At 44.5% G+C, this 21,381-nt stretch overlaps 1 protein-coding gene across 1 annotated transcript in view; it reads left to right on the plus strand.

Moving 5' to 3' along the window:
• The window catches only part of ttyh3b (tweety family member 3b), a 59,051-nt gene that overhangs the window by 22,225 nt on the left and 15,445 nt on the right, over positions 1–21,381 (plus strand). The window contains exons 3-7 of the mRNA XM_045690662.1: positions 14,399–14,510; positions 14,976–15,196; positions 19,358–19,453; positions 20,467–20,539; positions 20,775–20,850. Of these exons, the coding sequence (XP_045546618.1) occupies positions 14,399–14,510; positions 14,976–15,196; positions 19,358–19,453; positions 20,467–20,539; positions 20,775–20,850 (578 nt within the window). The remainder of the gene's footprint in view (positions 1–14,398; positions 14,511–14,975; positions 15,197–19,357; positions 19,454–20,466; positions 20,540–20,774; positions 20,851–21,381) is intronic.

A 21,381-nucleotide genomic window follows, 5' to 3' on the forward strand; every position in this document is an offset into this window, starting at 1 on the left:
ATAACCTCTATATAACCTGTATATAACCTGTATATAGCCTGTATATAACCTGTATATAACCTGTATATAGCCTGTATATAACCTGTATATAGCCTGTATATAGCCTGTATATAACTTGTATATAACCTGTATATAACCTCTATATAACCTGTATATAGCCTGTATATAACCTGTATATAACCTGTATATAACCTGTATATAGCCTGTATATAACCTGTATATAACCTGTATATAACCTGTATATAGCCTGTATATAGCCTTTATATAACCTGTATATAGCCTGTATATAACCTGTATATAACCTGTATATAACCTGTACTGTACTGCAGAAATAAGGAAAGAATATTACTAATACATGTCCATGGAAATGATCTGGAATTTGGGAGAACTAGGAGAACTGGGGGACCTGGGAGAACTGGGAGAACTGGGAGAACTGGGGGAACCTGGAAGAACTGGGGGACCTGGGAGAACTGGGAGAACTGGGGGACCTGGAAGAACTGGGGGACCTGGGAGAACTGGGAGAACTGGGGGACCTGGAAGAACTGGGGGACCTGGGAGAACTGGGAGAACTGGGGGACCTGGGAGACCTGGAAGAACTGGGGGACCTGGGAGAACTGGGAGAACTGGGAGAACTGGGAGAACTGGGAGACCTGGAAGAACTGGGGGACCTGGGAGAACTGGGAGAACTGGGGGACCTGGGAGAACTGGGGGACCTGGGAGAACTGGGGGACCTGGAAGAACTGGGGGACCTGGGAGAACTGGGAGAACTGGGGGACCTGGAAGAACTGGGGGACCTGGGAGAACTGGGGGACTTGGGGGAACTGGGAGAACTGCGGGACCTGGGAGAACTGGGAGAACTGGGGGAACTGGGAGAACTGGGAGAACTGGGGGAACTGGGAGACCTGGGGGAACTGGGAGAACTGGGGGACCTGGGGGAACTGGGAGAACTGGGGGACCTGGGAGAACTGGGGGACCTGGGAGAACTGGGAGAACTGGGGAACTGGGAGAACTGGGGGAACTGGGAGAACTGGGGGACCTGGAAGAACTGGGGGACCTGGGGGAACTGGGAGAACTGGGGGACCTGGAAGAACTGGGGGACCTGGGGGACCTGGAAGAACTGGGGGACCTGGGAGAACTGGGAGAACTGGGAGACCTGGGAGAACTGGGAGAACTGGGAGACCTGGAAGAACTGGGAGAACTGGGGGACCTGGAAGAACTGGGGGACCTGGGAGAACTGGGAGAACTGGGGGACCTGGAAGAACTGGGGACCTGGGAGAACTGGGGGACCTGGAAGAACTGGGGGACCTGGGAGAACTGGGGGACCTGGGAGACGTGGGAGACCTGGGGGAACTGGGAGAACTGGGGGACCTGGAAGAACTGGGGGACCTGGGAGAACTGGGAGAACTGGGAGACCTGGGAGAACTGGGAGAACTGGGAGACCTGGAAGAACTGGGGGACCTGGGAGAACTGGGAGAACTGGGGGAACTGGGAGAACTGGGGGACCTGGAAGAACTGGGGGACCTGGGAGAACTGGGAGAACTGGGGGACCTGGAAGAACTGGGTGACCTGGGAGAACTGGGAGAACTGGGGGACCTGGAAGAACTGGGGGACCTGGAAGAACTGGGGGACCTGGGAGAACTGGGGGACCTGGGGGAACTGGGAGAACTGGGGAACTGGGAGAACTGCGGGACCTGGGAGAACTGGGAGAACTGGGAGAACTGGGAGAACTGGGGGAACTGGGAGACCTGGGGGAACTGGGAGAACTGGGGGACCTGGGAGAACTGGGGGACCTGGGAGAACTGGGGGACCTGGGAGAACTGGGGGAACTGGGAGAACTGGGGGAACTGGGAGACCTGGGGGAACTGGGAGAACTGGGGGACCTGGAAGAACTGGGGGACCTGGGGGACCTGGGGGACCTGGGAGAACTGGGGGACCTGGGGGACCTGGGGGACCTGGGAGAACTGGGAGAACTGGGGGAACTGGGAGACCTGGGGGAACTGGGAGAACTGGGGGACCTGGGGAACTGGGAGAACTGGGAGAACTGGACCAGTTTCATTAGCGCAGTTGGAAGCTGAATACTGCTGAACTGTTACAGTATACTGTAAGGTAATCAGTTCTGTATTTTGGGGAAAATCCCTGGAATTTCAGTGTTTATAGAACAGTTTCTACACCAAGGTCATTGACCCTGTAACCATAGTAACATGGCCAGGAGGGGAGAGAGAGAAAAAGAGAGAGAGAATCTGCAGTGACTTGTTTAGGCTTTCTCTCTCTCTCTCTCTCTCTCTCTCTCTCTCTCTCTGGTAAACAAGTGTATTCTGTCTGTTCAGTGTGAAGCAGTGTGATAGTGTGATACAGAGTGATGTCAGATTAGCCCAGTGTTTTTGAAATAGATTATTTAGGTCATATTGGACCCTTTGGCTGGCTGGGGTACACACACACACACACACACACACACACACACACACACACACACACACACACACACACACACACACACACACACACACACACACACACACACACACACACACACACACACACACGTTATCGTCACACACTTCTACACTGACTTGCATCTTCCTTGGCAAACACATTTCAAACACTGCACTCTGCTTCTCTCTCTCTCTCTTTCTCTGTACCATTCTGTCTCTGTTCTCTCTGGCCTAGAAAGGTTGCCATGGAGACAGCAGCAGATTTGATGCAGATGGCATATTCATGATGTAGTGGAGAGACAGGGAGCTGTGTGTGCCTGACTGGTGACTACATGGTAGCGATGTGTTTAGCAGGTTTAAATATTTGATGATTAACTGTTATAGTTGATGTTAAATATTTGATATTGAGCTCTTTCTCGCTCTCTCTGGCTGTATGTGTAGTTCTTCCGTTATTTCTTATTGTTAGTTGGTTGTCATGGGAGTTGTTTGCCAGGGCTTTCTGGGCCGATGTAACCAATCACATGGAATCACTGTCATTGGAAGACAGGATAGATTGACTCTGTAAGTCTCTATAGGCCTATGACTGTAACTGTCCATGGGCTAACTAATTATATGTAGGGCTTGACATTAGCTTTTTAGCTTTCGGACAAGTAGGACAGATTTTTTACTTGTTCAAAAGCTTAAGTCACTTGTCCAGTCACTTGTAACACAATGTTTACATAACTGTATGATGCAAGAAACCACTTTACAAAATAAAATGCATGACTATTTTTTTTACTATAGAGAATCAGACAAAAATGTAGGCTACACTCTGCCTATAGGCTTCAATATGCAAAAAAAGCCAGTCTCAGAATACAACACTGTCCCTTTAAGGCTCTCCTAGAGGGTCTCCTAGAGGGTCTACTAGACTAGAGGCTCTCCTAGACTAGAGGCTCTCCTAGACTAAAGGGTCTCCTAGACTAGAGGCTCTCCTAGACTAGAGGCTCTCCTAGACTAGAGGCTCTCCTAGACTAGAGGCTCTCCTAGACTAGAGGGTCTCCTAGACTAGAGGCTCTCCTAGACTAGAGGCTCTCCTAGACTAGAGGGTCTCCTAGACTAGAGGCTCTCCTAGACTAGAGGCTCTCCTAGACTAGAGGGTCTCTTAGAGGGTCTCCTAGACTAGAGGCTCTCCTAGACTAGAGGGTCTCCTAGACTAGAGGCTCTCCTAGACTAGAGGGTCTCCTAGACTAAAGGCTCTCCTAGACTAGAGGCTCTCCTAGACTAGAGGGTCTCCTAGAGGGTCTCCTAGACTAGAGGCTCTCCTAGACTAGAGGGTCTCCTAGACTAGAGGCTCTCCTAGACTAGAGGCTCTCCTAGACTAGAGGCTCTCCTAGACTAGAGGCTCTCCTAGACTAGAGGCTCTCCTAGAGGGTCTCCTAGACTAGAGGCTCTCCTAGAGGGTCTCCTAGACTAGAGGCTCTCCTAGAGGGTCTCCTAGACTAGAGGGTCTCCTAGAGGGTCTCCTAGACTAGAGGCTCTCCTAGACTAGAGGGTCTCCTAGACTAGAGGGTCTCCTAGACTAGAGGCTCTCCTAGACTAGAGGCTCTCCTAGACTAGAGGCTCTCCTAGAGGGTCTCCTAGACTAGAGGCTCTCCTAGACTAGAGGCTCTCCTAGAGGGTCTCCTAGACTAGAGGCTCTCCTAGAGGGTCTCCTAGACTAGAGGCTCTCCTAGACTAGAGGGTCTCCTAGACTAGAGGCTCTCCTAGACTAGAGGGTCTCCTAGACTAGAGGGTCTCCTAGACTAGAGGCTCTCCTAGACTAGAGGGTCTCCTAGACTAGAGGCTCTCCTAGACTAGAGGGTCTCCTAGACTAGAGGGTCTCCTAGACTAGAGGCTCTCCTAGACTAGAGGCTCTCCTAGACTAGAGGCTCTCCTAGAGTGTCTCCTAGACTAAAGGCTCTCCTAGACTAGAGGCTCTCCTAGACTAGAGGCTCTCCTAGACTAGAGGCTCTCCTAGACTAGAGGCTCTCCTAGACTAGAGGCTCTCCTAGAGGGTCTCCTAGACTAAAGGCTCTCCTAGACTAGAGGCTCTCCTAGACTAGAGGCTCTCCTAGACTAGAGGCTCTCCTAGACTAGAGGGTCTCCTAGAGGCTCTCCTAGACTAGAGGGTCTCCTAGACTAGAGGGTATCCTAGACTAGAGGGTCTCCTAGACTAGAGGCTCTCCTAGACTAGAGGGTCTCCTAGACTAGAGGGTCTCCTAGACTAGAGGCTCTCCTAGACTAGAGGGTCTCCTAGACTAGAGGCTCTCCTAGAGGGTCTCCTAGACTAAAGGCTCTCCTAGAGGGTCTCCTGGAGGGTCTCCTAGACTAGAGGGTCTCCTAGACTAGAGGGTCTCCTAGAGGGTCTCCTAGACTAGAGGCTCTCCTAGACTAGAGGTTCTCCTAGAGGCTCTCCTAGACTAGAGGCTCTCCTAGACTAGAGGCTCTCCTAGAGGGTCTCCTAGACTAGAGGCTCTCCTAGACTAGAGGCTCTCCTAGACTAGAGGCTCTCCTAGAGGGTCTCCTAGACTAGAGGGTCTCCTAGACTAGAGGCTCTCCTAGACTAGAGGGTCTCCTAGACTAGAGGCTCTCCTAGACTAGAGGGTCTCCTAGACTAGAGGCTCTCCTAGACTAGAGGGTCTCCTAGACTAGAGGGTCTCCTAGAGGGTCTCCTAGACTAGAGGGTCTCCTAGACTAGAGGGTCTCCTAGACTAGAGGGTCTCCTAGAGGGTCTCCTAGACTAGAGGGTCTCCTAGACTAGAGGGTCTCCTAGAGCGTCTCCTAGACTAGAGGCTCTCCTAGACTAGAGGGTCTCCTAGACTAGAGGGTCTCCTAGACTAGAGGCTCTCCTAGACTAGAGGGTCTCCTAGACTAGAGGCTCTCCTAGACTAGAGGGTCTCCTAGACTAGAGGGTCTCCTAGAGGGTCTCCTAGACTAGAGGCTCTCCTAGACTAGAGGGTCTCCTAGACTAGAGGGTCTCCTAGAGGGTCTCCTAGACTAGAGGCTCTCCTAGACTAGAGGGTCTCCTAGACTAGAGGGTCTCCTAGACTAGAGGGTCTCCTAGAGGGTCTCCTAGACTAAAGGCTCTCCTAGAGGGTCTCCTAGACTAGAGGCTCTCCTAGACTAGAGGGTCTCCTAGACTAGAGAGTCTCCTAGACTAGAGGCTCTCCTAGACTAGAGGCTCTCCTAGACTAGAGGCTCTCCTAGACTAGAGGCTCTCCTAGACTAGAGGGTCTCCTAGAGGGTCTCCTAGACTAGAGGCTCTCCTAGACTAGAGGGTCTCCTAGACTAGAGGCTCTCCTAGACTAGAGGCTCTCCTAGACTAGAGGGTCTCCTAGACTAGAGGGTCTCCTAGACTAGAGGCTCTCCCTAGACTAGAGGGTCTCCTAGAGGGTCTCCTAGACTAGAGGCTCTCCTAGACTAGAGGCTCTCCTAGAGGGTCTCCTAGAGGGTCTCCTAGACTAGAGGCTCTCCTAGACTAAAGGCTCTCCTAGACTAGAGGGTCTCCTAGAGGGTCTCCTAGACTAGAGGGTCTCCTAGACTAGAGGCTCTCCTAGACTAGAGGGTCTCCTAGACTAGAGGGTCTCCTAGACTAGAGGCTCTCCTAGACTAGAGGGTCTCCTAGACTAGAGGCTCTCCTAGACTAGAGGGTCTCCTAGACTAGAGGGTCTCCTAGACTAGAGGCTCTCCTAGACTAAAGGCTCTCCTAGAGGGTCTCCTAGACTAGAGGCTCTCCTAGACTAGAGGCTCTCCTAGAGGGTCTCCTAGACTAGAGGCTCTCCTAGAGGGTCTCCTAGACTAGAGGGTCTCCTAGACTAGAGGCTCTCCTAGACTAGAGGCTCTCCTAGACTAGAGGGTCTCCTAGAGGGTCTCCTAGACTAGAGGCTCTCCTAGACTAGAGGGTCTCCTAGACTAGAGGGTCTCCTAGAGGGTCTCCTAGACTAAAGGCTCTCCTAGACTAGAGGGACTCCTAGAGGGTCTCCTAGACTAGAGGCTCTCCTAGACTAGAGGCTCTCCTAGACTAGAGGCTCTCCTAGACTAGAGGGTCTCCTAGACTAGAGGCTCTCCTAGACTAGAGGGTCTCCTAGACTAGAGGGTCTCCTAGAGGGTCTCCTAGACTAGAGGGTCTCCTAGACTAGAGGGTCTCCTAGACTAGAGGGTCTCCTAGAGGGTCTCCTAGACTAGAGGGTCTCCTAGACTAGAGGGTCTCCTAGAGCGTCTCCTAGACTAGAGGCTCTCCTAGACTAGAGGGTCTCCTAGACTAGAGGGTCTCCTAGACTAGAGGCTCTCCTAGACTAGAGGGTCTCCTAGACTAGAGGCTCTCCTAGACTAGAGGGTCTCCTAGACTAGAGGGTCTCCTAGAGGGTCTCCTAGACTAGAGGCTCTCCTAGACTAGAGGGTCTCCTAGACTAGAGGGTCTCCTAGAGGGTCTCCTAGACTAGAGGCTCTCCTAGACTAGAGGGTCTCCTAGACTAGAGGGTCTCCTAGACTAGAGGGTCTCCTAGAGGGTCTCCTAGACTAAAGGCTCTCCTAGAGGGTCTCCTAGACTAGAGGCTCTCCTAGACTAGAGGGTCTCCTAGACTAGAGAGTCTCCTAGACTAGAGGCTCTCCTAGACTAGAGGCTCTCCTAGACTAGAGGCTCTCCTAGACTAGAGGCTCTCCTAGACTAGAGGGTCTCCTAGAGGGTCTCCTAGACTAGAGACTCTCCTAGACTAGAGGGTCTCCTAGACTAGAGGCTCTCCTAGACTAGAGGCTCTCCTAGACTAGAGGGTCTCCTAGACTAGAGGGTCTCCTAGACTAGAGGCTCTCCTAGACTAGAGGGTCTCCTAGAGGGTCTCCTAGACTAGAGGCTCTCCTAGACTAGAGGCTCTCCTAGAGGGTCTCCTAGAGGGTCTCCTAGACTAGAGGCTCTCCTAGACTAGAGGGTCTCCTAGACTAAAGGCTCTCCTAGACTAGAGGGTCTCCTAGAGGGTCTCCTAGACTAGAGGGTCTCCTAGACTAGAGGCTCTCCTAGACTAGAGGGTCTCCTAGACTAGAGGGTCTCCTAGACTAGAGGCTCTCCTAGACTAGAGGGTCTCCTAGACTAGAGGCTCTCCTAGACTAGAGGGTCTCCTAGACTAGAGGGTCTCCTAGACTAGAGGCTCTCCTAGACTAAAGGCTCTCCTAGAGGGTCTCCTAGACTAGAGGCTCTCCTAGACTAGAGGCTCTCCTAGAGGGTCTCCTAGACTAGAGGCTCTCCTAGAGGGTCTCCTAGACTAGAGGGTCTCCTAGACTAGAGGCTCTCCTAGACTAGAGGCTCTCCTAGACTAGAGGGTCTCCTAGAGGGTCTCCTAGACTAGAGGCTCTCCTAGACTAGAGGGTCTCCTAGACTAGAGGGTCTCCTAGAGGGTCTCCTAGACTAAAGGCTCTCCTAGACTAGAGGGTCTCCTAGAGGGTCTCCTAGACTAGAGGCTCTCCTAGACTAGAGGCTCTCCTAGACTAGAGGCTCTCCTAGAGGCTCTCCTAGAGGGTCTCCTAGAGGGTCTCCTAGACTAGAGGCTCTCCTAGACTAGAGGGTCTCCTAGACTAAAGGCTCTCCTAGACTAGAGGGTCTCCTAGAGGGTCTCCTAGACTAGAGGCTCTCCTAGACTAGAGGGTCTCCTAGACTAAAGGCTCTCCTAGACTAGAGGGTCTCCTAGAGGGTCTCCTAGACTAGAGGCTCTCCTAGACTAGAGGGTCTCCTAGACTAAAGGCTCTCCTAGACTAGAGGGTCTCCTAGACTAGAGGGTCTCCTAGACTAGAGGCTCTCCTAGACTAGAGGGTCTCCTGGAGGGTCTCCTAGAGGGTCTCCTAGACTAGAGGCTCTCCTAGACTAGAGGCTCTCCTAGACTAGAGGCTCTCCTAGACTAGAGGGTCTCCTGGAGGGTCTCCTAGAGGGTCTCCTAGACTAGAGGCTCTCCTAGACTAGAGGCTCTCCTAGAGGCTCTCCTAGAGGGTCTCCTAGAGGGTCTCCTAGACTAGAGGGTCTCCTAGACTAGAGGGTCTCCTAGACTAAAGGCTCTCCTAGACTAGAGGGTCTCCTAGACTAAAGGCTCTCCTAGAGGGTCTCCTGGAGGATGGTTTGTCACCCTTGGTAGCATATAATATATTGCAACATTACTGTTACAACCAAATACTTTTCATGACTTTATAAAATAATTCCAGGGCTTGAAACTAAGGATGCCCTGTCATCCCTGGGATGATAAAAAACATGTCTGCGGTTGAAAACAGACTCTGGGACAGTTCTGGGATGACAGATCCAAAATGCATACAACCACTGCTCATTGAAAAATAAAACACTAAGCAATGAGGCTGATGCAACAGATCAGACCGTTTTAGCTTGAAATGTTGATAAAGCTGTTTTTCTTCGCATTATAAACTCAACAATGCGCACGTGGCTGTGGGCTGTTGGACAACAAAATGTTCCAAAATGCAATTAGCGGGAAAACACCGTTCTCAAACGCGCACCGCACACATGAGCGGTTTCATGTGGCAGAGATGGAAAATATCCGTTGGAAATGATGAAAGGCTAGGTCTAAAGATGCATCAACTAGTATGGGTTACAAATATAACTAGGATTGTCATCAACTAGCATGGGTTACTAATATAACTAGGATTATCATCAACTAGCATGGGTTACTAATATAACTAGGATTATCATCAACTAGCATGGGTTACTAATATAACTAGGATTATCATCAACTAGCATGGGTTACTAATATAACTAGGATTATCAAGAACTAGCATGGGTTACTAATATAACTAGGATTATCATCAACTAGCATGGGTTACTAATATAACTAGGATTATCATCAACTAGCATGGGTTACTAATATAACTAGGATTATCATCAACTAGCATGGGTTACTAATATAACTAGGATTATCAACAACTAGCATGGGTTACTAATATAACTAGGATTATCATCAACTAGCATGGGTTACTAATATAACTAGGATTATCATCAACTAGCATGGGTTACTAATATGACTAGGATTTATGCCTTTGGCTGCTGGACAACAAATATCTTTGATTTTAAAATCTATTGAACATGAGAAAAATGCTGGTTTCCATGGCACTGTTTCTGAAATCATTCCTTCAACATTGTTATGGTCGTATTTTGGCTAGGCAACTTTATAACAAGGTAAGACACGTCCAGGTTTTAAACAATTACGTTTATGGTTAAATAGTTTCAAAATGCTGACCGCCTCCGCTCAGATTCAAGGTGAGTGATGTGTGATGCTCAACAGGCCCTGTCCTTCACTCTGTGGTCTTCTGAGCATTTGATCTGAATGAACCGAGCCTCGAGCGTGTCGACAGAATCAAGCCTTTAGATGTTAATGTGAATAATCCTTCATTATATAAGTCAAACATGGCTGGCGTTTAGCCTGTATTTATGTCATTAAAGTCCCATTAAAGTTTGGCTCCATTTTCTGGCGCCTCATCAGCGTTGGGTTGGACATGAGGCTGTAGGCATATCATCTGCACTTTGACATTTTATTTATGTACATGGAAAAAAAGATTTGAATATTATTCCAATTTTGGCCTCTAATCCAATTTTGATCAGACGAATTGTTTGATATTGTGATTTATTTTTTGTTTCCTTAAAAATCCTTCTTTAAAAAATGTCTTCGGGATCGGTGTCCCTTCCACGAGACGGTTGAGCTAACCTAGGCTAAAGCGATTAGCATGAGGTTATAAGTAACAAGAACGTTTCCCAGGACACAGACATATCTGATATTGGCAGAAAGCTTAAATTCTTGTTAATCTAACTGCACTGTCCAATTTACAGTGGCTATTACAGTGAAAGAATACCATGCTATTGTTTGAGGAGAGTGCACAATTTTTAACATGAAAAGTTATTAATAAACAAATTAGGCACATTTGGGCAGTCTTGAAACAAAATGTTGAACATAATTGTAATGGTTCATTGGATCAGTCTAAAACTTTGCATATACACTGATGCCATCTAGTTGCCAAAATATAAATTGCACCTGGGCTGGAATAATACATTATGGCCTTTCTCTTGCATTTCAAAGATGATGGTACAAAAAAAAATACAAAATAACGTTTTTTTTTTCTTTCTATAAATTTTTACCAGATCTATTGTGTTATATTCTACTACATTCCTTTCACATTTTCACAAACTTCAAAGTGTTTCCTTTCAAATGGTACCAAGAATATGCATATCTTGCTTCAGGTCCTGAGCTACAGGACGTTAGATTTGGGTCATTTTAGGCGAAAATTGAAAAAAGGGGCCGATCCTTAAGAGGTTGTCTCCTCCTCTTCATCTACACTGATTGAAGTGGATTTAACAGGTGACATCAATAAGGGATCATAGCTTTCACCTGGATTCACCTGGATTCAGTCTGTCATGTTCCTAGTGTTTTATACGCTCAGTGTAAACATGTACACACACACTACGTACACTTACATACACACGCCTCTGTCATTGTTTCTGAGGTAGCAGTGGCACTGACCTCACGGAGTGAGAGAACACGCTTTACCTATATCCTTCTCTCTCAGACTCGCTCTCTCGCTCTCTCTCTCCATTTATCTCCCTCCCCATCTCTCCTCTCTCTCCCCATCTCTCCTCTCTCTCCCCATCTCTCCTCTCTCTCCTCATCTCTCCTCTCTCTCCCCATCTCTCCTCTCTCTCCTCATCTCTCCTCTCTCTCCCCATCTCTCCTCTCTCTCCCCATCTCTCCTCTCTCTCCCCATCTCTCCTCTCTCTCCCCATCTCTTCTCTCTCTCCTCATCGCTCCTCTCTCTCCCCCATCTCTCCTCTCTCTCCTCATCTCTCCTCTCTCTCCCCATCTCTCCTCTCTCTCCCCATCTCTCCTCTCTCTCCCCATCTCTCCTCTCTCTCCCCATCTCTCCTCTCTCTCCTCATCTCTCCTCTCTCTCCCCATTTCTCCTCTCTCTCCCCATCTCTCCTCTCTCTCCCCATCTCTCCTCTCTCTCCCCATCTCTCCTCTCTCTCCCCATCTCTCCTCTCTCTCCTCATCTCTCCTCTCTCTCCCCATCTCTCCTCTCTCCCCATCTCTCCTCTCTCTCCCCATCTCTCCTCTCTCTCCTCATCTCTCCTCTCTCTCCCCATCTCTCCTCTCTCTCCCCATCTCTCCTCTCTCTCCCCATCTCTCCTCTCTCTCCCCATCTCTCCTCTCTCTCCTCATCTCTCCTCTCTCCCCATCTCTCCTCTCTCTCCCCATCTCTCCTCTCTCTCCCCATCTCTCCTCTCTCTCCCCATCTCTCCTCTCTCTCCCCATCTCTCCTCTCTCTCCCCATCTCTCCTCTCTCTCCCCATCTCTCCCCATCTCTCCTCTCTCTCCCTCTCTAAGCGGATGGAGGAAGTCATTAAATCCTCTGATAGAAGAAGGCATTAGAACAGTGAGAATAAACGGAGTGAGAGAGAGAGAGCTTAAGAGAGAAAGAGAGAGGGAGAGAATGTGTTTGATTCTCCCTCCCCCTTCCTTCCATTGTCTAGCATACACATCCCTCCTTCCATCTCTGTGGTATAACAATATGAGGTCCATCATAGAACTCTGATTTAACCACAGAGCTCTTTTAATGGGTGGACACACACAGACACACACACACAGACACACACACAAACACACACACACACACACACACACACACACACACACACACACACACACACACACACACACACACACACACACACACACACAGGATTTAACAGTGTAGTTAATGGAGTAGAATGAAGGGCTATAATGATGGTTATAAGAAGACATTATTACAGACAGAGACAAACAGAGGACTGGTTAGTGAGGAGGATCCCCTTCTCTCTGATGTGTGTGTGTGATCACCCTCTCTCTGATGTGTGTGTGTGTGATCCCCCTCTCTCTGATGTGTGTGTGTGATCACCCTCTCTCTGATGTGTGTGTGTGTGATCCCCTTCTCTCTGATGTGTGTGTGTGGATCACCCTCTCTCTGATGTGTGTGTGTGTGTAATCACCCTCTCTCTGATGTGTGTGTGTGATCCCCCTCTCTCTGATGTGTGTGTGTGATCCCCCTCTCTCTGATGTGTGTGTGATCCCCCTCTCTCTGATGTGTGTGTGTGATCACCCTCTCTCTGATGTGTGTGTGATCCCCCTCTCTCTGATGTGTGTGTGTGATCCCCCTCTCTCTGATGTGTGTGTGATCCCCCTCTCTCTGATGTGTGTGTGTGATCACCCTCTCTCTGATGTGTGTGTGTGTGATCCCCCTCTCTCTGATGTGTGTGTGTGATCCCCCTCTCTCTGATGTGTGTGTGTGATCACCCTCTCTCTGATGTGTGTGTGTGATCACCCTCTCTCTGATGTGTGTGTGTGTGATCCCCCTCTCTCTGATGTGTGTGTGTGTGATCCCCCTCTCTCTGATGTGTGTGTGTGATCCCCCTCTCTCTGATGTGTGTGTGTGATCCCCCTCTCTCTGATGTGTGTGTGTGATCCCCTCTCTCTGATGTGTGTGTGATCCCCTCTCTCTGATGTGTGTGATCACCCTCTCTCTGATGTGTGTGTGTGATCCCCCTCTCTCTGATGTGTGTGTATCACCCTCTCTCTGATGTGTGTGTGTGTGATCCCCCTCTCTCTGATGTGTGTGTGTGATCCCCCTCTCTCTGATGTGTGTGATCACCCTCTCTCTGATGTGTGTGATCACCCTCTCTCTGATGTGTGTGTGTGATCCCCCTCTCTCTGATGTGTGTGTGTGATCACCCTCTCTCTGATGTGTGTGTGTGTGATCACCCTCTCTCTGATGTGTGTGTGGATCACCCTCTCTCTAATGTGTGTGTGTGTGATCACCCTCTCTCTGATGTGTGTGTGATCACCCTCTCTCTGATGTGTGTGTGTGATCCCCCTCTCTCTGATGTGTGTGATCACCCTCTCTCTGATGTGTGTGTGTGATCCCCCTCTCTCTGATGTGTGTGTGATCCCCCTCTCTCTGATGTGTGTGTGATCCCCCTCTCTCTGATGTGTGTGTGATCCCCTCTCTCTGATGTGTGTGATCATCCTCTCTCTAATGTGTGTGTGTGTGTGTGTGATCACCGACAGGTAGCCTAGTGGTTAGAGCGTTGGGCCAGTAACCGAAAGGTTGCTGGATTGAATCCCCGATCCCTGAAGATGTGGATGTTGATTAAGGCAGCCCCCCCCCATCTCTCTGATTCAGAGGGTTAAATGCTGGAGACACATTTCAGTTGAATACATTCAGTTGTACAACTGACTAGGTATCCCCCTCTCCCTCCCACTGGTGTGTGTGTGTGTGTGTGTGTGTCTGTGTCTGTGTGTGTCCATCCAGAGGGGGGAGAAGGGGGGCAGCGTGAGAAAAGAGGGGCACGGGATGGAGGGAGAGAAGTGTGTGTGTGTGTGTGTGTGTGTGTGTGTGTGTGTGTGTGTGTGTGTGTGTGTGTGTGTGTGTGTGTGTGTGTGTGTGTGTGTGTGTGTGTTTGTGTTTTTGCCGGAGCCAGAGCTGCAGAGTAATCACATTATGTGTGGTCTGGCGACCCGGCCATTGTCCAGCCACAGTGTGATTCTTGGTAGTCCTATAGCCGTAGGGAGAGGTTGGGGCCAGAGCTCTGTCTGTCTGTCTGTCTGTCTGTCTGTCTGTCTGTCTGTCTGTCTGTCTGTCTGTCTGTCTGTCTGTCTGTCTGTCTGTCTGTCTGTCTGTCTGTCTGTCTGTCTGTCTGTCTGTCTGTCTGTCTGTCTGTCTGTCTGTCTGTCTGTCTGTCTGTCTGTCTGTCTGTCTGTCTGTCTACTCCACACTGTCTCCTGCTGGTGGGTGATAGAACAGCTAACACGCACACAGAGGCTGGACTGTGTGTGTGTGTGTGTGTGTGTGTGTGTGTGTGTGATATTGGCCAATGTGATAACACTTCCTGTGATATCGGCCAATGAGATAACACTTCCTGTTTCTTGTCTTTTCTGCAGTGCCGGCATTGCCGTGGGTTTCTATGGAAACGGGGAGTCATGTGACGGAGCCAACCGACTGGCGTATTCTCTACGGCACGCCAACCGCACTGTGGCAGGGGTCGACAAACTGGTGGGACAGTCACTCACACACACACACACACACCACACACACACACACACACACACACACACGCACACACACACACACACACACAAACATGTATACTCCAAACATAAGCACAGAGCGCCAACGTCCCTCCACTTTCATCCTACCGCACAGAGCGCTAACATCCATCCACTTTCATCCTACCGCACAGGGCGCTAACATCCATCCACTTTCATCCTACCGCACAGAGCGCTAACATCCATCCACTTTCATCCTACCGCACTAAGGGCTAACATCCCTCCACTTTCATCCTACCGCACAGAGCACTAACATCCATCCACTTTCATCCTACCACACTAAGGGCTAACATCCCTCCACTTTCATCCTACCACACAGAGCGCTAACATCCATCCACTTTCATCCTACCTCTCAAGAGTTTCCAGATTCCAAAACCCACTCCCAGATGTGTCTCTCTGTCTGTCTCTCTAGGTGACGGACAGTGCCCTGTCTCTGAACCAGACAGTGGAGGGAGGTCTGGTCCAGTTGGAGACGGCCTACTCTGAACAGACTGACTATGTGTCTATCGTCCAGAAGCTCCAGGGTCAGCTGGATGAACTGGTCAGACTCATGGTGGACATCCCCTTCTGGAGTAACTCTGATATCTCACTAGAAGACCTGGCCATCAAGACTGAAGCCTTTGACTGGTACAGGTGAGTTACAGCTGTATACATGTACTATACATGGTTACTATTATAGAGTTACAGCTGTATACATGTACTATACATGGTTACTAATATAGTTCTATCTGCTGGAGTAACTGAAGACCTGCCTTCCTTTAGGGTTAGGGTGTTATTTATTCTGTTATATTATATATTTGTACCTGACTCTGTTGTATATAGTGTTATATAGTGTTGTATATAGTTATATATATAGTGTTATATAGTGTTGTATATAGTGTTATATAGTGTTGTATATAGTGTTATATATAGTGTTATATAGTGTTGTATATAGTGTTATATATAGTGTTTTATAGTGTTGTATATAGAGTTATATAGTGTTGTATATAGTGTTATATATAGTGTTATATAGTGTTGTATATAGTGTTATATATAGTGTTTTATAGTGTTGTATATAGTGTTATATAGTGTTATATAGTGTTGTATATAGTGTTATATAGTGTTGTATAGTGTTATATATAGTGTTGTATATAGTGTTATATAGTGTTGTATAGTGTTATATAGTGTTGTATATAGTGTTATATATAGTGTTGTATAGTGTTATATAGTGTTGTATATAGTGTTATATAGTGTTGTATATAGTGTTATATAGTGTTGTATATAGTGTTATATAGTGTTGTATAGTGTTATATATAGTGTTGTATAGTGTTATATAGTGTTGTATAGTGTTATATAGTGTTGTATATAGTGTTATATAGTGTTGTATAGTGTTATATATAGTGTTGTATATAGTGTTATATAGTGTTGTATAGTGTTATAAAGTGTTGTATATAGTGTTATATATAGTGTTGTATAGTGTTATATAGTGTTGTATATAGTGTTATATAGTGTTGTATATAGTGTTATATAGTGTTGTATATAGTGTTGTATATAGTGTTATATAGTGTTGTATAGTGTTATATATAGTGTTGTATAGTGTTATATAGTGTTGTATAGTGTTATATAGTGTTGTATATAGTGTTAAATATAGTGTTGTATAGTGTTATATAGTGTTGTATATAGTGTTATATAGTGTTGTATATAGTGTTATATATAGTGTTATATAGTGTTGTATATAGTGTTATATATAGTGTTTTATAGTGTTGTATATAGTGTTATATAGTGTTGTATATAGTGTTATATATAGTGTTATATAGTGTTGTGTATATAGTGTTATATAGTGTTGTATATAGTGTTATATATAGTGTTATATAGTGTTGTATATAGTGTTATATATAGTGTTTTATAGTGTTGTATATAGTGTTATATAGTGTTGTATATAGTGTTATATATAGTGTTATATAGTGTTGTATATAGTGTTATATATAGTGTTTTATAGTGTTGTATATAGTGTTATATAGTGTTATATAGTGTTGTATATAGTGTTATATAGTGTTGTATAGTGTTATATATAGTGTTGTATATAGTGTTATATAGTGTTGTATAGTGTTATATAGTGTTGTATATAGTGTTATGTATAGGGTTATATAGTGTTGTATATAGTGTTATATAGTGTTGTATATAGTGTTATATAGTGTTATATAGTGTTGTATAGTGTTATATATAGTGTTGTATAGTGTTATATAGTGTTGTATAGTGTTATATAGTGTTGTATATAGTGTTATATAGTGTTGTATAGTGTTATATATAGTGTTGTATATAGTGTTATATAGTGTTGTATAGTGTTATAAAGTGTTGTATATAGTGTTATATATAGTGTTGTATAGTGTTATATAGTGTTGTATATAGTGTTATATAGTGTTGTATATAGTGTTATATAGTGTTGTATATAGTGTTGTATATAGTGTTATATAGTGTTGTATAGTGTTATATATAGTGTTATATAGTGTTGTATAGTGTTATATAGTGTTGTATATAGTGTTATATATAGTGTTGTATAGTGTTATATAGTGTTGTATATAGTGTTATATATAGTGTTGTATAGTGTTATATAGTGTTGTATATAGTGTTATATAGTGTTGTATATAGTGTTATATAGTGTTGTATATAGTGTTGTATATAGTGTTATATAGTGTTGTATAGTGTTATATATAGTGTTGTATAGTGTTATATAGTGTTGTATAGTGTTATATATAGTGTTGTATAGTGTTATATAGTGTTGTATATAGTGTTATATAGTGTTGTATAGTGTTATATAGTGTTGTATATAGTGTTATATAGTGTTGTATATAGTGTTATATAGTGTTGTATATAGTGTTATATAGTGTTGTATATAGTGTTATATAGTGTTGTATAGTGTTATATAGTGTTGTATATAGTGTTGTATATAGTGTTATATATAGTGTTATATAGTGTTGTATAGTGTTATATAGTGTTATATAGTGTTGTATATAGTGTTATATAGTGTTGTATATAGTGTTATATAGTGTTGTATATAGTGTTGTATATAGTGTTATATATTGTGTTATATAGTGTTGTATAGTGTTATATAGTGTTGTATATAGTGTTATATATAGTGTTGTATAGTGTTATATAGTGTTGTATATAGTGTTATATAGTGTTGTATATAGTGTTATATAGTGTTATATAGTGTTGTATAGTGTTATATAGTGTTGTATATAGTGTTATATAGTGTTGTATATAGTGTTATATAGTGTTATATAGTGTTGTATATAGTGTTATATAGTGTTATATATAGTGTTGTATATAGTGTTGTATAGTGTTATATAGTGTTGTATAGTGTTATATAGTGTTGTATATAGTGTTATATAGTGTTGTATATAGTGTTATATAGTGTTATATAGTGTTGTATAGTGTTATATAGTGTTGTATATAGTGTTATATAGTGTTGTATATAGTGTTATATAGTGTTATATAGTGTTGTATATAGTGTTATATAGTGTTATATATAGTGTTGTATATAGTGTTGTATATAGTGTTATATATAGTGTTATGTATAGTGTTATATAGTGTTGTATATAGTGTTATATAGTGTTGTATATAGTGTTATATAGTGTTATATATAGTGTTGTATATAGTGTTGTATATTGTGTTATATATTTCCAGGTGGCTGGTATACCTGGTATAGTGTTATATAGTGTTGTATATAGTGTTATATAGTGTTGTATATAGTGTTATATAGTGTTGTATATAGTGTTATATATAGTGTTATGTATAGTGTTATATAGTGTTGTATATAGTGTTGTATAGTGTTGTATATAGTGTTGTATATAGTGTTATATATAGTGTTGTATATAGTGTTGTATATTGTGTTATATATTTCCAGGTGGCTGGTATACCTGGTATAGTGTTATATAGTGTTGTATATAGTGTTATATAGTGTTATATATAGTGTTGTATATAGTGTTGTATATAGTGTTATATATAGTGTTGTATATAGTGTTGTATATTGTGTTATATATTTCCAGGTGGCTGGTATACCTGGTATAGTGTTGTATATAGTGTTGTATATAGTGTTGTATATAATGTTATATAGTGTTATGTATAGTGTTATATAGTGTTATATATAGTGTTGTATATAGTGTTGTATATAGTGTTATATAGTGTTATATATAGTGTTGTATATAGTGTTGTATATTGTGTTATATATTTCCAGGTGGCTGGTATACCTGGTATAGTGTTATATAGTGTTGTATATAGTGTTATATAGTGTTATATATAGTGTTGTATATAGTGTTGTATATAGTGTTATATATAGTGTTATATATAGTGTTGTATATAGTGTTGTATATAGTGTTATATAGTGTTATATAGTGTTGTATATAGTGTTATATAGTGTTATATAGTGTTGTATAGTGTTATATAGTGTTGTATATAGTGTTATATAGTGTTGTATATAGTGTTATATAGTGTTGTATATAGTGTTATATAGTGTTGTATATAGTGTTATATAGTGTTATATATAGTGTTGTATATAGTGTTGTATATTGTGTTATATATTTCCAGGTGGCTGGTATACCTGGTATAGTGTTATATAGTGTTGTATATAGTGTTGTATATAGTGTTATGTATAGTGTTATATAGTGTTGTATATAGTGTTATATAGTGTTGTATAGTGTTATATAGTGTTGTATATAGTGTTATATAGTGTTGTATATAGTGTTATATATAGTGTTATATAGTGTTATATATAGTGTTGTATATAGTGTTATATATAGTGTTATATATTTCCAGGTGGCTGGTATACCTGACTCTGCTGCTGTTTGATGTTCTGATCTGTCTGCTGGTTCTGTTCGGACTGATACGCAACTCTAAAGGCACTCTGATTGGGTGAGCCACACCACATGACGACCACAGAGAACTCTGGATGGATGGATGGATAGTGGGAAAGAGATAGGAGGTCTGAGAGAGAATTGGGAGAAGGAAAATGAGTAGACATGTGTTACTAGTTAGAGGGGATGAGAAGGGGAGAGAGGAGTTTAGGCTGGTAGAGCGAGGGATGATTAGAGGGAGAGAAAAGGCAGTGAGAAGAGAAGAATTGTGGAGTCAGGACATGATGAGAGAAGAAAGGAAGAGAGAGATGGATGGTGGGAGTGAGAGAGATGATGAGATTGAAAGAGCGAGAGAGAGAGAGAGAGAGGGGTAGGAGAGAGAGAGAGAGAGAGAGAGAGGGTAGGAGAGGGTGAGAGGATAGGAGAGAGAGAGAGAGGGTAGGGGAGAGAGAGCAAGAGAGAGAGAGGGTAGGAGAGAGCGAGAGAGAGGGTAGGAGAGAGCGAGAGAGAGAGAGGGTAGGAGAGAGCGAGAGAGCGAGCAGGAGAGAGAGAGGGTAGGACAGCGAGAGAGAGAGAGAGAGGGGGTAGGAGAGAGCGAGAGAGCGAGCAGGAGAGAGAGGGGGTGAGAGAGAGAGAGAGCGAGAGAGAGAGGGTAGGAGAGAGCGAGAGAGCGAGCAGGAGAGAGAGGGGGTGAGAGAGAGAGAGGGTAGGAGAGAGAGAGAGGGTAGGAGAGAGCGAGAGAGCAAGAGAGAGGGTAGGAGAGAGAGAGAGAGAGAGGGTAGGAGAGAGCGAGAGAGCGAGCAGGAGAGAGAGAGGGTGAGAGAGAGAGATTGACGAGTGGGAGTGAGGACACATTAAGACCATCTTGTGTGCATGACTCACATTTCACAGGTTGTGTGTGTTGCATGTCTCTGACTCAACCCCACGTTGTTTTACACACAAACACACACACCAGCAGTGATTTCACAGCGTTGAACATTTATAAGGTGTTAATTCCCCCCTCTCTCTCTCTCTCTCTCTCTCTCTCTCTCTCTCTCTCTCTCTCTCTCTCTCTCTCTCTCTCTCTCTCAGGGTGTGTTTGTTGGGTGTTCTGACTCTCATCATCAGCTGGGGGTCTCTGGGACTGGAGCTGGCAGCTGCCGCGGTGAGTGTCTCCATGGAAACTTGTCGCTAGGACAACGGCAGTTTCCTGTGACATGACATAATTTCACTGGATTTCTATTGGCTTAGACAAAGTAGTGTAGATGAAAGATTATGTAAAGTCAATTACCCTTAAGATCTAAGATACCTTACTTTTAATTTGATCTGAACCCTATGTTTGGTTGTGTTTGTGTTGTGTTGTGTTGTGGTTGTATTGTGGTCATATGGTCTCTCCACAGACGGCCAGCGACTTCTGTGTTTCCCCGGACACCTACATCACCAGGGTAACCAAGGAGAACGCTGTCATCAACCAAGGTAGGGGAACGAGGGAAGGACAAAGCTGGATGGAAGGAGTTGGAGAAATGTGGGAACAGAAGGAGAGAAGAGGAGAGGCAGGGGCAGGGAAAGAAGGGACTGAAAGATAGAACAACTACAGGAACAAGGGCAGGGAATGAAGTAGAGGGGGAAGTGATGGATGGATGGATCTCCGTCCTCTGGGCTCCATCTTTCTGACAGACAGGTCAACCTTGACCCTGACACACACACTCTGTTCTCACCACTGTGTGTTCCAGTATCATCAACTAGCATGGGTTACTAATATAACTAGGATTATCATCAACTAGCATGGGTTACTAATATAACTAGGATTATCATCAACTAGCATGGGTTACTAATATAACTAGGATTATCATCAACTAGCATGGGTTACTAATATAACTAGGATTATCATCAACTAGCATGGGTTACTAATATAACTAGGATTATCATCAACTAGCATGGGTTACTAATATAACTAGGATTATCATCAACTAGCATGGGTTACTAATATAACTAGGATTATCATCA

This window comes from Salmo salar, chromosome ssa12 (assembly GCF_905237065.1).
Source record: "Salmo salar chromosome ssa12, Ssal_v3.1, whole genome shotgun sequence".
Classification (NCBI taxonomy): Eukaryota; Metazoa; Chordata; class Actinopteri; order Salmoniformes; family Salmonidae; genus Salmo; species Salmo salar.